At 43.6% G+C, this 16,454-nt stretch overlaps 1 protein-coding gene across 4 annotated transcripts in view; it reads right to left on the reverse strand.

Annotated features, from left to right (window-relative positions):
* The window catches only part of itpr3 (inositol 1,4,5-trisphosphate receptor, type 3), a 341,844-nt gene that overhangs the window by 13,853 nt on the left and 311,537 nt on the right, over nt 1-16,454 (reverse strand). For 3 of the 4 annotated variants that reach the window (XM_070858941.1, XM_070858940.1, XM_070858943.1), the window contains 5 exons: nt 15,950-16,122; nt 12,887-13,051; nt 11,821-12,013; nt 3,670-3,771; nt 1,332-1,456 (listed from right to left, as the gene is read on the reverse strand). In XM_070858941.1, the coding sequence (XP_070715042.1) occupies nt 1,332-1,456; nt 3,670-3,771; nt 11,821-12,013; nt 12,887-13,051; nt 15,950-16,122 (758 nt within the window). The remainder of the gene's footprint in view (nt 1-1,331; nt 1,457-3,669; nt 3,772-11,820; nt 12,014-12,886; nt 13,052-15,949; nt 16,123-16,454) is intronic. The other variant, XM_070858942.1, reaches the window with a different exon arrangement.

Consider the following 16,454-nt stretch of genomic DNA (forward strand, 5'->3'; position numbering starts at 1 on the left):
GAACAGGCTGGGGCTGTTTTCTCCAGAAAAAAGACGGAGGGGTGAACTGATAGAGGTCTACAAGATTATGAAAGGGTTTGATTGGGTGGACGTAGAGAAGATGTTTCAACTTCTGGGCGAGACCAGAACTAGGGGCCAAAAATGTAAGATAGTTACTAATAAATCCAATAGGGAATTCAGAGAAACATCTTTACCCAGATAGTTGTTAGAATGTGGAACTCGCTACCACAGGGAGTAGTTGAGGTGATTAGCATAGATTAGTTTAAGGGGAAGCTAGTTAAACACATGAGGTAGAAAAGAATAGAAGGATATGTTGAGGGGTGGGAGAAGGTTCGTGTGGAACATGGACCTGTTGGGCCTAAGGGCCTGTTTCCATGTTGTAAATAGTTTGTAATCGTTTGAAAATAAAAGTTTATTATCCTGGATTTGATCTCTTTCTTCCAAATTCCAGACTTTGATCCCTAATTGAACAACATCGAAAAAAAGTCTTTCCGCTTTTCTTCATCTCCAAATATGTACTGGGTAATCCATCACTGCAGGTTTAACTTGAAGATACAGCTGCTACTCACAATTACTATATGATTGTAAATTTAAACAATGTTGAAAATTTAGAACAGAGTGATATTGCAGTACTCTGGTGGGATGTTGATTTGCCTGCAATTCTCTTTATGTTCAATTCCTGTCAGTGCCATCAGAGGAGATGCCAAGAACGGGACAGGCAAATTCCCACAGGAAAATTGGATAACATCAGGTATTAAATCACCTGCCACTTTCATATACTTTTTATCATAAGCCATATTAATGGGGCTGAGGAGCTGATGTCAAAGTGAGGGGGAATGGAAGGCAGCATGGGGATACTTAATGAGGGAGATAAATTTTAAAAATTGTGGTGGTGAAGAGGTTACATTACACAAACTTTAAAAACATAAATGACATAAAAATTTAAAAAACGAATGCCAATATTTAATTTTGATTCATAGATACTGAGGTAGGTTTTTCACACAGTTCTTGAAACAAATACAGGTACAATAATGCAGAGAAACAAAAAGGTCTGGCGTAGTAATGAGTTTCAGTCTCTCCTACTGCAATAACATTGAAATAACTACTTACACATTTGTGAATGAGAGGAAATATAGCATATACTTGAAATATGTTTACAGACACTAGTTAGGGAATTTGTCTGTTTAGGTATTCAAGAGGCAACTCAGTATTTTTGGCAATATATATATGGCAATAAGTGATTGCAGTTACTGAGTGCTAGATTTTAAACTTCCAACTGCAAAGGTGAGGGACAAATCCTTCCAGCTGTCTCATTACAAAGATTTACTTACATCTTTTGAAGGTTGTCTGAGTATATCTCCAACACCACCTCCATTACGCAGACCATGATTCAATACTGTTACTATACACATCAATAGCGTGTCACAGGCACGCTCTTTGTCACTCTCTTCCTCATCTGTAATGACAGCAATAGCAGCAAAAATAAATTAAAATTTGCCTCCAGTGCTCTTTGAAAAATATAACGATTACTAATTAGACTACGTGCTCTTTGCCAATTGTTCGTAGACAACCTTTTATGAAAGTTACTCAACTGCAAGTCTTGCACTGCCAATAATCTGAATCCACTTGTGGCAAAATCTTCCTCGCTTCCACCATGCCAATCATCCATTTTAGTTCCCCGAGATCCCTCTTGCACCTCAAGCTATTTCATGGACTGACTGAGAGCACAGGTAGGCAATTTTCCTCAGGCTTCTACCAATGTTACAACTGTAGCTGGTCACTGGAAGAGCAAGACCAGCAGAGCAAGTAGTTTGACTTGTAAGCCCTCACTCCCTGTGAAAAAGTATCTTGTATCTATTCATAAAAGCTTGGCTCAGATTAGGACAGTAGCAATGGGGTAATTTCAGTGAAGAACCTATTTAGACTAATTGATCTACATTATTGTGACTCACAATCCTATATTTTACAATCAAATTAATTCCAATGCCAGCATAAACTATTCATTTTAAATGGGTTAACACTGGCATTAAAATGATGCTGATCGGAAAAGCAAGGCTAATGTGACTAAAGTTACATTTTCCACACATGAGCAATGTCCCATTCTTACTGTATATGTGGTTCAGGTGGTCATTTACGATCCAGTGGCACTACACAAAGAACAGCAGGGAGTTCCGTTGGTCTCTTGGTCAACAGCCCTTCCTTAGTCATCACACTCAAAAGCAGATTAATGAGTCATTCATGTCATTAACTTTGTGGGATCCTGCTTTGCACAACATGGTTGCCACATTTACCCACATAATTGTCATTCAGCTTCAAAATAACATGAGGGCTTCAGAAAGATGTAATAAGTTGGAAGTCTTTCTTTCATAGCTCATCTCCCTTTATACTCGCGATCAGTCTTGCTGCTGCTTTCTGTACTGTTTCCAATGTAAGTATATCCTTTTGTGGTGTCCAAGTGAGGCTTCATTAATGAATTATAAAGCCTTAATGTAACTTTTGTAAACTTATATTCTATTATTCACACAAGGTTGCAAGATCAATGCACATGAGAACAACCATTAATTCTATCTTCTGTTTCTGCTATTCCCTTCATTTTTTGGATTAACAAATTTGAATTTGTATGCGTACAGTACCTGTGGGTATTTTGAATTCTAAATCATCCCATACACCCAGTATCCTAAAAATTTTTGAAGTGAGCATGATTGAAGAATTTGCTAAGTTAGAGTCAGTTCACACCTTAATCTGCACTGTATTTTCCCACTCCACAATGTAACTGAATATTCTTGTATCTTTCTAGATGAATGAAATTAAAATTCTAAACAAAAGAACTAAATATATACTATATATACTATATAACTTTAACTCTGCTTTCTTTCCACAAATGCTGCCTGACCCGCTGAGATTTCCAGCATTTTCTGTTTTTATTCCAGATGCCAGCATCCGCAGTATTTTGCTTTTGAACTAAGTATATACCTCTGCTTTTTCAAAAAATATCTATTTGAAAATAGATTTTCAAATTTAAATACTTGTGCTGTTAAATGTAGCTATTTGAAAATTGTAATACATTTATATCAATATGCACATTATACTGGAATTCATCAGAAGCAATGCAATCACTTGTACAGATATTGTTGATAAATAGTATTAGAACTGCTCTGGTCACTGAAATGTCCAAAATACACTAACTACTGTGGTCATGAGTCATTCCAGGGAAGTTGCACATCTAATTCTGGTCTGCACTTGTACCTGATCACAGCTAAGGGATCTCTAGGGGCTTCAGTATCCCTAAACTTCAGGATGGGAAAATCCATAGATTTCCACGTCTGATGACTATCTAATTTCTCCGGCTGGAAAATACAGATGCTTGGCAGTCAGGTGAGAACAGGCCTGGCATCAGCTATGATGACCTACACATTTGAAAAGACATTTCTTGTCAGCTCATGCATGAATAGAAAACACTTGGGTGAGTTATCAGAGGTATGTCAGTACCATTGGAACTATACGGCTCCTGCTGAAATCAGAAGATGGGTGGAAACTGGAGAAAGGAAAAACAACCACTTTCATAAACTAATGCAGCATTTATCTGCGGTGTATGGTTTATGTGATCTTCAGAGCGATGTGCAGATTGTTGCTCATTTGTTTCTGTAAATTAAACTGTAATATGCTGACCTTGTGACGCAGCCTCTAAGATGCTTGCAGAACAATTAACATCATCAGCCGCACATGAGTTAATGAAATCCTTCATTCCTCTTCCTTGTACTGCAAATTCACCTATTAACAAAATAAAAATTTCACACATAGTCTGTTTAACATTGATACCATTGTCTTCCTGATGGTTTGCTCTGTCTCGCCTGAAGCTTCTTGTCTATCCACCTAATCCAGTTTTGTTCTCCTACCCTAAACACTTGGTCCCAGCACAAAATTCTATATCTTCACAAAATCTTCCCATTTTATTGGGCTTTTTAAAATCTATTTTCAAATTTATTTAACTTGCTCTTTTTAGGTCTCAATGTGCCATCATCACCATCATAGGCAGTCCCTCGGAATCGAGGAAGACTTGCTTCCACTCTAAAAGTGAGTTCTTAGGTTACTGAACAGTCCAATACGAGAACCACAGTCCGTCACAGGTGGGACAGAATGTTGTGTATGGAGAAAGAGTCAGGCTGAACACTGTGAGCTCAAAGTAAAGTGTGACCGTAGTCTTTTATTGCAGGTCTCCAGAGTGCCTCTCCAACTTGTGAAGCCTTCTTAAATACCTGTGCTCCCAAGGGATTATGTTACTACAGTTGAACAGGGCCTTGGTGAGGCCACACCTGGAGTATTGTGTACAGTTTTGGTCTCCTAATTTGAGGAAAGATGTTCTTGCTATAGAGGGAGTGCAGTGAAGGTTCACCAGACTGATTCCCGGGATGGCGGGACTGACATATCAAGAAAGACTGGATCAACTGGGCTTGTATTCACTGGAGTTCAGAAGAATGAGAGGGGATCTCATAGAAATGTTTAAAATTCTGATGGGTTTAGACAGGGTAGATGCAGGAAGAATGTTCCCAATGTTGGGGAGGTCCAGAACCAGGGGTCACAGCCTAAGGATAAGGGGTAAGCCATTTAGGACCGAGATGAGGAGAAACTTCTTCACCCAGAGAGTAGTGAACCTGTGGAATTCTCTACCACAGAAAGTTGTTGAGGCCAATTCACTAAATATATTCAAAAAGGAGTTAGATGTAGTCCTTACTACTAGGGAGATCAAGGGGTATGGCGAGAAAGCAGGAACGGGGTACTGAAGTTACATGTTCAGCCATAAACTCATTGAATGGCAATGCAGGCTCGAAGGGCCGAATGGCCTACTTCTGCACCTATTTTCTATGTTTCTATGATCCCTTGGGACTCCGGGGAATGAGCCCGCTGGTGGTTGTACAGAGTAAAATACAATTCCACATATATAACATCCCCCCCCAAAAAAATCAATAGTGTAACTATTTACAATGTGAGTCGATCTGGGGCCCTTCTTGCCCTGGTTGATCGTCTCGGTGTGAAAGCTGGTGTTGTTGAATCATTTGTTGGGCCCTCGCTGGGCTGCTGTGCAGCTGGCCTTGTTGGGCTGCCTGGTGTGTTGGGCCCTGCAGGGCTGCTGTTGATGATGGGTTCTGCTTCGTGGTCAACTGTGGCGCCGACTGCCACTGGTGTGTGTGTTGGGGGATCAAAAAAGGTAGGGTCCAAGGTGGGTTGCTCAGGGTAGTCCGTGAATCTGAGTTTGATTTGGTCCAAGTGTTTCCGGTGAATGAGTCCATTTGAAAGTTTGACCCGAAACACCCTGCTCCCCTCTTTGGCCACGACAGTGCCAGGAAGCCACTTGGGACCTTGTCCATAATTTAATACAAATACAGGATCGTTGACTTCAATCTCGCGTGACACATTTGCGCTATCATGGTATGCACTTTGTTGATGTAGATCAGGGTGAACTAACAAGAGCCTTGTCTTAAGTGCTCTTTTCATGAACAGTTCAGCAGGTGGGATCCCAGTGAGTGAGTGTGGTCTCGTGTGGTAGCAAAGTAGGACTCGGGATAGACGAGTCTGCTGTGAGCCTTCAGTTACCCTCTTTAAGCCTTGCTTGATGGTTTGCACTGCTCTCTCTGCCTGACCACTGGACGCTGGTTTAAATGAGGCAGATGTGACATGTTTGATCCCGTTACGGGTCATGAATTCTTTGAACTCAGCACTGGTAAAACATGGCCCGTTATCGCTCACCAGGACATCGGGTAAACCGTGTGTGGCAAACATGGCCTGCAAGCTTTCAGTGGTGGCAGCGGACGTGCTAGCCGACATTATCTCACATTCAATCCACTTGGAGTATGCGTCTACAACCACAAGGAACATTTTACCCAAGAATGGGCCTGCATAGTCAACGTGTACCCTGAGACCACGGTTTGGAGGGCCAAGACCATAAACTTAGCGGCGTCTCCCTGGGTACATTGCTTAACTGCGAGCTTGTATTACATCTGTGAACGCAGGACTTTAAGTCCGCATCGATACCGGGCCACCACACGTGGGATCTGGCTATCGCTTTCATCATTACGATGCCTGGGTGGGTACTGTGGAGATCATTGATGAAGGTGTCTCTGCCCTTCTTGGGGACCACTACTTGATTGCCCCACAGAAGGCAGTCTGCCTGTATAGGCATTTCATCTTTGTGCCGCTGGAACGGCTTTATCTCTTCCTGCATTTCCACTGGGACACTGGACCAGCTCCTGTGAAGCACACAGCTTTTGACTAGAAATAAGAAGGGGTACTGGCTTGTCCAGGTTTTGATCTGCCGGGCAGTGATGGGTGATTGCTCACTCTCAAATGCTTCCATAACCATGGCTAGATCTGCGGGCTGCGCCATTTCCACCCCCGTGGTGGGCAATGGCAGCCTACTGAGAGCATCGGCGCAGTTTTCTGTGCCTAGCCTGTGGTGGATGGCGTAATTGTATGCGGACAACGTGAGTGCCCATCTCTGGATGCGGGCCAATGCATTGGTATTTATCCCTTTACTCTCAGACAACAAGGATATCAGTGGCTTATGGTCGGTTTCCAATTTTAATTTTAGCCCAAACAGGTATTGATGCATTTTCTTTACCCCATAGACATACGCTAACGCTTCTTTTTCAATCATGCTATAGGCTCTCTCGGCCTGAGATAGACTCCTGGATGTATAAACAACCAGTTGCAGTTTCCCGAAATCATTAGCTTGTTGCAATACACACCCGACGCCATATGACGACGCATCACATGCTAGTACCAAACGCTTACATGGATCATACAACACAAGCAATTTGTTTGAGCATAATAATTTTCTCGCTTTTACAAAGGCATTTTCTTGGCTTTTGCCCCAAATCCATTCGTCCCCTTTTCATAGTAAGACGTGTAGTGTTTCTAGCAGGGTGCTGAGACCCGGTAAGAAGTTACCAAAGTAGTTCAAGAGTCCCAGAAACGGCCGCAGCTCCGTCACGTTCTGTGGCCTCGGTGCGTTCTCGATTGCCTCCATCTTCGCGTTGATGGGCCTGATGTCGTCCGCCGCAATCGTCCTTCCCAGGAACTCCACTTCAGGTGCCAGGAAAATGCACTTGAACGTTTTAACCTGAGCCCCATGCGGTTGAGTCGACTAAGAACCTCCTCCAGGTTCTGCAGGTGCTCAACTGTGTTCCGACCTGTGACCAAGATGTCATCCTGGAAGACCACGGTGTGCGGGACCGACTTCAGTAAACTTTCCATGTTTCTCTGGAATATCGCCATCGCTGATCGGATTCCAAATGGGCATCTGTTATAAACAAAAAGACCTTTGTGCGTGTTGATGCAGGTGAGGGCCTTCGATGATTCCTCCAGTTCCTGCATCATGTAGGCTGAAAGTCAGATCCAGCTTCATGAACGTCTTTCCTCCCGCCAGCGTAGCAAAGCGGTCGTCGGCTTTTAGTAGTGGGTATTGGTCCTGCAGGAAGAAACGATTGATAGTTACTTTATAATCGCCACAGATTCTGACGGTGTCATCTCCCTTGAGGATTGGGACAATAGGATTGGCCCACTCGCTGAACTCGATCGGTGAAATGATGCCCTCTTGTTGCAGCCGGTCTAGCTTGATCTCGACCCTTTCTCTCATCATGTACGGTACTGCTCTCGCCTTGTGATGGATGGGTCGCGCCCCTGGAATTAGGTGGATCTGCACTTTTGCTCCTTGGAATTTCCCGATGCGTGGTTCAAACAGCGAAGCAAATTTGTTTAAGACCTGGGCACATGAAGTGTCGTCAGCGGGTGATAGCGCTCGGATGTCATCCCAGTTCCAGCGTATCTTTCCCAGCCAGCTCCTGCCGAGCAGCGTGGGACCATCGCCCGATACCACCAAGAGTGGTAGATTGCACACCGCTCCATTGTAGGAGACCTTTATGGTAGCACTGCCGATTACAGGAATCAGTTCTTTCGTGTAAGTTCTTAGTCTAGTGCGAACTGGAGTTAAGACTGGCCTTGAGGCCTTGTTGCACCACAACCTATCGAAAGTCTTTTTACCCATGATGGACTGGCTCGCGCCCGTGTCCAGCTCTATTGACACCCGGAGTCCATTTAGTTCAACATTCAGCATTATCGGGGGATAATTCGTGGTGAATGTGTGTACCCCATGTACCTCTGCCTCCTCTATCTGAGGCTCTGGTTTGTAGTGATCCTCCGTGGATCTGTCCTCTGCAACGTGGTGGTTTGCAGGTTTAACAGGCTTAGCAGCTCGCTGGCACACTCGTTGGAGGTGTCCCATTGTTCCACCGCCCTTGCAAGCGTATCCTTTGAATCGGCATGAATGGAAATGATGATCATCCCCGCAGCGCTAACAAGCTAATAATGGCCTTGCATTGATCACCCTTGATGGTGGACTCAGACATCAGCAGACATCTGCCCTGTTCGAAAACAACATCACTTTGTTCACAGTACTTGTAGCAGCACCTGTGTGCTGAGAGATTTGCTTAGTATTGTCACTGGTGGCAATGAACACCTGGGCTATCGCTATGGCCTTACTCAAGGTTGGGGTCTCTATAGTCAAAAGCTTGCGAAGTATGGTTTTGTGGCCAATGCCAAGTACAAAAATGTCTCTGAGCATGTGCTCCAAATGTCCTTCAAATTCGCAATGTCCTGCAAGGCGTCTTAGCGTGGTGACATAACTCGCCACTTCCTGGCCTTCAGACCTTTTGCAGGTGTAGAACCGGTACCTCGCCAGCAGAACGCTTTCCTTTGGATTCAAATGCTCTCGGACCAGTATGCACAAATCGTCGTATGATTTCTCCGTGGGTTTCGCTGGAGTGAGCAGATTCTTCATGAGGCCATATGTTGGTGCCCCACAGATGGTGAGGAGGATCGCCCTTCGATGGCAGCGCTCTCTTCCCCATCTAGCTCATTGGCCACAAAGTATTGGTCAAGTCGCTCCACAAAAGTTTCCCAATCAGCTCCCTCTGAAAATTTCTCCAGGATGCCCACTGTTCTCTGCATCTTTGGGTTCACTATCTGTATTTCGTCGCCAGTTGTTGTGTATGGAGAAAGAGTCAGACTGAACACTTTGAGCTCAAAGTAAAGTTTGACCTTAGTCTTTTATTGCAGGTCTCCAGAGTGCCTCTCCAACCTGTGAAGCCTTCCTAAATACCTGTGCTCCCAAGGGATTATGGGATCCCTTGGGACTCCGGGGAATGAGTCCTCTGGTGGTTGTACAGAGTAAATACAACACAGACAGCCGTTGAGGGAAAGGGTGGGTGGGACTGGTTTGCAGCACGCTCTTTCTGCTGCCTGCGCTTGATTTCTGCATGCTCTCAGCGATGAGACTTGAGGTGCTCAGCGCCCTCCCGGATGCACTTCCTCCACTTAGGACAGTCTTTGGCCAGGGACTCCCAGGTGTCGGTGGGGATGTTGCACTTTATCAAGGAAGCTTTGAGGGTGTCCTTGAAACGTTTGAGGCCACACCTGGAGTATTGTGTACAGTTTTGGTCTCCTAACTTAAGGAAGGACATTCTTGCTATTGAGGGAGTGCAGCGAAGATTCACCAGACTGATTCCCGGGATGGTGGGACTGATCTATCAAGAAAGACTGGATCAACTGGGCTTGTATTCACTGGAGTTCAGAAGAGTGAGAGGGGACCTCATAGAAACGTTTAAAATTCTGACGGGTTTGGACAGGTTGGATGCAGGAAGAATGTTCCCAATGTTGGGGAAGTCCAGAACCAGGGGTCACAGTCTAAGGATAAGAGGTAAGCCATTTAGGACCGAGATAAGGAGAAACTTCTTCACCCAGAGAGTGGTGAACCTGTGGAATTCTCTACCACAGGAAGTAGTTGAGGCCAATTCACTAAATATATTCAAAAGGGAGTTAGATGAAGTCCTTACTACTCGGGGGATCAAGGGGTATGGCGTGAAAGCAGGAAGTGGGTACTGAAGTTTCATGTTCAGCCATGAACTCATTGAATGGCGGTGCAGGCTAGAAGGGCTGAATGGCCTGCTCCTGCACCTATTTTCTATGTTTCTATGTTTCTATGTTTCCTCTGCCCACCTTTGGCTTGTTTGCCGTGAAAAAGTTCTGAGTCATCATCATAGGCAGTCCCTCGGAATTGAGGAAGACTTGCTTTCACTCTTAGCATGAGTTCTTAGGTGGCTGTGCAGTGCAATACAAGAACCATAGTCTCTGTCACAGGTGGGACAAATAGTCGTTGAGGGAAAGGGTAGGCAGGGAGCCTGGTTTGCCGCTGCCTGCGCTTGATTTCTGCATGCTCTCGGCGAAGATACTCCAGGAGCTCAGCGCCCTCCTGAATGCATTTCCTCCACTTAGGGCAGTCTATGACCAGGGACTCCCAGGTGTCAGTGGGGATGTCGAACTTTTCCTCTGCCCGCCTTTGGCTCGTTTGCCGTGGACGAGTTCCGAGCAGAGCGCTTGCTTTGGGAGTCTCGTGTCTGGCATGCAAACTACGCGGCCTGCCCTGCGGAGCTGATCAAGTGTGGTCAGTGCTTCAATGCTGGGGATGTTGGCCTGGCCAAGGACGCTAATGTTTGTGCGTCTGTCCTCCCAGGGGATTTGCAGGATCTTGAGGAGACATCGCTGGTGGTATTTCTCCAGTGACTTACTGTACATGTTCCACGTCTCTGAGTCATACAGGAGGGTGGGTATTACTACGGCCCTGTAGACGATGAGCTTGGTGATAGTTTTGAGGGCCTGGTCTTCAAACACTCTTTTCCTCAGGCAGCCGAAGGCTGCACTGGCGCACTGGAGGCGGTGTTAGATCTCATCGTCGATGCCTGCCCTTGTTGATAGTAGGCTCCCGAGATAGGGGAAGTGGTCCACGTTGTCCAGGAGGGCGGGTATTACTACAGCCCCTCATCTACTGCCCCTCAGGCCTCAGCCCTTTCACAATGTTGATTATGAATCAGCCACTAGGAGATGTTACTACACTTAAGAACTCTCCTTGATTACATACCCAAGATGAGGAAATTATTATGTAAGGAATTGTGTTAGTTAATCTGTGTCATACCACCTTCGTACTTTGTGACCAGGCTGTCCGACAAAAGAAAGGCTTGCATTTATATAGTGCCTTTCATGACTACCGGATGTTTCAAAGCGCGTTGAAGTACTTTTGGAGTGTAGTCACTGTTGTAATGTAGGAAACGCGGCAGCCAATTTGCGCACAGCAAACTCCCACAAACAGCAATGTGATAATGACTAAATAATCTGTTGTTGTTATGTTGATTGAGGGATAAATATTGGCCAGGACACCAGGATTACTTCTGTGCTCGTCAACGAAATAGTGCCATGAGATCTTTCACATCCACCTGAGAGGGCAGACGGGGCCTCAGTTTAACATCTCATCTGAAGGACACACCTCAGATTTTGCAGCACTCTCTCAGCACTGCACTGGAGTGTCAACCTAGATTTACGTGCTTAAATCTCTAGAGTGGGAATTGACCCCACAACCTTCTGACTCAGAGGTGAGTGTGCTACCCACTGAGCCACAGCTGACGCGCGATGTCACATAACTCTAAGATGAAACAAATACGGATGCACTCCAAGCTCTAAAACTCTGGTCACGTTGCATGTAGTGGAATGGCTGAGCAGTTGATGCCAGACATACTGGCCACGGCTTCCCTTGTCTGTGTTGCCAGTCCACAACCCATTAAAGCCAATGGGTAGGAAATCTAAGGCTAGCAAGTGGGGAAGAGGAAACCCCCCCCCATACAATGACCATGACAGTGCAAGAGCTTCAGACAGCGTAATCTTAACTACAATTGAGTTCCATTGTGTCAAGGTAGTTGAGATTCAGACTATATTTACCTGGTGTCTTGCTGCTTGGTAACCTGTCAACTTCTAAAATGAAGTCATCCTTCAGGAAGAGGAAGCCCACAATTGAGAAGAGATAGACAAGGATGAGAGCAAGCACAGCTGTCAGGAGGATGGAGCGGCCATTTCGCGTAACACTTTTTATGACATTAAACAGAGTCTCTTCTCTATAGATCAAATCAAACAGCTGAAATACAGAAATCAGAACTATGGTAAGATTACATTTGGCAGCTTTTAAATGTGTCATTTCTATACTCTGAACTTTGTAGAGTAGGAGGATCGTCTAATTTAGCAACTTTCCACAAATACATTTCTATGATGATATAGATTTGAATTTGGGTCTCATTATCACGATAACACAAACTTTTTCTGCACTTCATTTTTTGAGGCTTACTGGAAGCAAATCAAAATTAATTTAAATGTAGATTCAATCAGTGCACTTTTCCTTTCTGGTGTACACCTGGTAATCAGAATTGATTTATTTTTTTGATCGTGTCTTTAAAAAGCTGGGATATTTTGAAAAAGTCCTGTGTTTTGAAAGCACAGAGATCATTGCAATCAGTCAAAATGAAGAGTGAGCTGAGCAGGGCCTATCCAAGGGATGTTTCATGCTGATGCTGTGTCCACAAAGTGGAAAGATGTCCCATTCCTCGGCACTTGGTCCCCTTATTTTAATGAGAATAAAATCTAGAAATTCTAACCATTTCTATTCTACTAACTACACTTTTTGAAATAGCTAGATTGATTCATAATTTAGTTCCAAGTTGAAATATTTTTAAAGTTAGACAGCAGGGAAGCTCATATACAACAGTGAATGAAACGCAGAATCAATTTACATACATTTTCAAGCAGTGTAGTTTCTGTCTTTAATTACCAAAAGCCGCATCAATTTCAATGCAATTTTTTTTTGTACTTCTCGCAAAGTTTTATTGAGACAAAACATTTTAAGCAACAATTCAACCTCACCAGAGCTCATTGAAAAATGCAACAGAGATGAGGTGGAATGTTTTATGATTAAAAAGCCATTGATAAAATAGTCATGAATAAAGATATAACATACCAGGATACTGTAGAAAAACTCATGCACAAAGAGCCCTAGCACACTTGTCATTATGTATCCAATGTGATAAAGGAACGCCATGTCCATGATCATGGCCTTGTATCCAATGATAAATTTCCCGCCATTGCCCACAAAACTAACCAGATACACTATTTTGTTGATGAGCTGAATATACGAAAAAGAAAAGAAAAATAAATTAATAGAAAAATAATGTACATCAAAAATATTCCAATATTCGGGGTGCATGGCAAAATAAGTGCAATAATGTTTCTGTTGATTGGTGGTGGTTTACCATTGCTGTTACATGTGATGGTGGTTTACTGTTGAAGGTGATGGTGATTTACTGTTGGACTTGATGGTGATTTACTGTTACATGTGATGGTGGTTTATTGTTACTTGTGATGGTGGTTTACTGTTGGACTTGATGGTGGTTTACTGTTGGACTTGATGGTGGTTTACTGTTACATGTGATGGTGGTTTACTGTTGAAGGTGATGGTGATTTACTGTTGGACTTGATGGTGATTTACTGTTACATGTGATGGTGGTTTATTGTTACTTGTGATGGTGGTTTACTGTTGGACTTGATGGTGGTTTACTGTTGGACTTGATGGTGGTTTACTGTTACATGTGATGGTGGTTTACTGTTGAAGGTGTTGGTGGTTTTGTTATTGGTTTACTGTTGGTGTTAAATTTATTACTGGAAACGCATTCCCTCTACCCCTCTACCTCCCCCACCAATAAGATAGCAAAGGTCCTCTACCAACCTGCACCCACCACACAGCACTGCCCCTTGGTTATCAAAATCCACGACGAGGCCTTGGACAACATGGACCATTTTCCATACTTCGGGAGCCTACTGTCAACAAGGGCAGAAACCGATAACGAGGTCCAACACCGCCTTCAGTGTGCCAGTGCCTCAAACCTGGCATCAAACTCATGGTCTACAGAGCAGTGGTGATACCCGCCCTCCTATATGGCTCAGAGACATGGACTATGTACAGCAGGCACCTCAAAACACTGGAGAAGTACCACCAACGCTGCCTTTGCAAGATCCTGCAAATCCATCGGCAGGATCGGGGCACTAACGTCAGTGTCCTCACTCAGGCCAATATCCCCAGCATTGAAACACTGACCACGCTCGATCAGCTCCGCTGGCCTGACATGAGACTCCCAAAACAAGCGCTCTCCTCGGAGCTCTGACATGGCAAGGGAGCCCCAGGTGGGCAGAGGAAACGCTTCAAGGATACCCTCAAAGCCTTCTTGAAAAAATGTAACATCCCCACCGACACCTGGGAATCCCTGGTCCAAGACCGCTCAAAGTGGAGGAAAAGCATCCGGGAAGGCGCTAAACACCTTGAGTCTCTTCGCCGAGAGCAAGCTGAAGCCAAGCGTCAACAGCGGAAGGAGTGCGTGGCAACCCGGGCCCCCCACCCACCCGTTCCTTCAACCACCTGTGACAGAGACTGTAGGTCCCGCATTGGCTCTTCAGTCACCTGAGAACTCATTTCTACTGTGGAAGCAAATCATCCTCGACTCCAAGGGACTGCCTATGATGATAAGATAGCAGCAGTTGCTGGACCCTTGAGTCTGTTTGGGTTAGTGGGCACCCAAGATGCAGTCCTAATGAAGTGGGATATTTAAATGATGCTGCATACTCGAATTTCTAGGATATTCAGGGTCTCAGTGTCAGCTTAGCTCAGTTGGTAACACTGTTTGGAGGATTCAAGTCTCAGTCTAGGCGAGGACACAATCTCGACTGTCACTCCAGCGCATTGCTGACGAAGTGTTGCACTGTCAGAGATGTTGTCCTTCAGGTGAGAGGTTAAACCAAGATCCTGTCTGCTTATTATTGTGGTTCAGTGGATATTAAAGGTCCCATAGTGCTTATTGAAGATATTATTACCCATTGTCCTTGCTAATATTCCTCCTGCCACCAAAAACAGATTATTTTATTGCTGTTTGCGGCATCTTAATATGTGAAAAATGGTTACCATGTATATCTACATAACAACAGTCACTGTTGTGAAATGCTTTGACATACTTTGAAAGATGTTCTAATGCACTGTGTAAATGTAAGTTTTTCCCCCCCCTTCTGCTGAGTTAACAGTTAAATGTAATTTTCTTATTTCTTATTCATTCTTTTCACACCTGTCAATACATACACTAATTCTTCTAATGTAGTTCTGGTTCTTTAATGTTCTGTAAAATTAGACAGCACTGGCCTAAGATACATGCTTGTGTTAAGAGTTATCCAATTTGTCTCTTCGGACTGAATGAATCTTCTTATCTCATTAACTAACTAACACTCCTGGTCACATGCTCTCCTGTCTTCAATTTTCAGGTGGATGATTATCTGTTCACTTAAGCCAATATGCCAGGTAATCCTCAAAGTAATTAAATGGAGGATGTGTAAAAGGATCTCGGCACTTTGCCAAATTACTCCGGCAAACAAATTGAAATGTTAAGTCTTTTGTCGACCTTGGGTAAATGCCAGCATCTCTTTTAGATGCAATTCCTATGATCACCCATTTGTCTGCTAATTGTTCAATGAGGGCATCTTGTATTGATTTTTTTTTAGGATTCTCTAATTATCCAGCTATTGCATTAGTCAACTAAAAATTTGAATGAAAACCATAGATATTATAGGAGAACTGTTGTTTTGGCAATAGGGATTAAATATTGTGGAATTAATACTTATTCAATCCAAGGTAAGTATAATAATTATTTTTTAAATTCAATAAATAGGGAATTCAGAATAAACTTCTTTAGCCAGAGAGTGGTGAGAATGTGGAACTCACGACCACGGGGAGTGGTTGAAGCGAATAGTATAGCTGCATTTAAGGGGCAGTTAGATAAACATATGAGGGAGAAGGGTATAGAGTGTTATGCTAATAGAGTCAGATGAGGAAAGACTGGAGGAGGCACAAGTTGAGCATAAATGTCGGCATGCCGAATGGCCTGTTTCTGTGCTGTATATCCTATGTAATCCTATGTAAAGCAAGTGAGCATATGTTTTGCATAATTCAACATAAAAGTTTGCAATTAATCAGCTTCATACTTACATTAAGTAATCCCAGTGTTAACAATGTGTGGCCTATTCCAATATAATATATAGATCGAATTATCAGTGCTATTATTAATGGCCTGAGGCCATATCGCTTGGAAAGCAGAGAGACTACTGAGAAACATATTACACCCCAAAAAATAAGTGACAGAAAGGATGAATCCAGGGCTCCTGTAAGAAGAAAAATAGAGAACAGAATGTTTCTTGACCCAAGGTATTCTTTTTAATTGAATAACAAAACATCTTATAACCTTCTTTCTAGTCATTGAGGTGTGCCTTCAGATTATGCCTGCAGGATACTGGCAATACAATCTCTGCAGCAGAGAACTGCACCTTACATGGCTGCAGTTCCAAATCAAATTTGGTTATCAAAGCGGTGGAAACTCTTCTCTCAGATTTATAAAACCAAAGCTTGATGACATTTAACCATTATTTATTGTTTTCTCTACTTGCCTTTTTTCTTTTCAACCTTTGTGGTATCCTAGGTTATGGATCAGGTTCCT

Source organism: Pristiophorus japonicus, chromosome 17 (assembly GCF_044704955.1).
Source record: "Pristiophorus japonicus isolate sPriJap1 chromosome 17, sPriJap1.hap1, whole genome shotgun sequence".
In the NCBI taxonomy this organism is placed as follows: Eukaryota; Metazoa; Chordata; class Chondrichthyes; family Pristiophoridae; genus Pristiophorus; species Pristiophorus japonicus.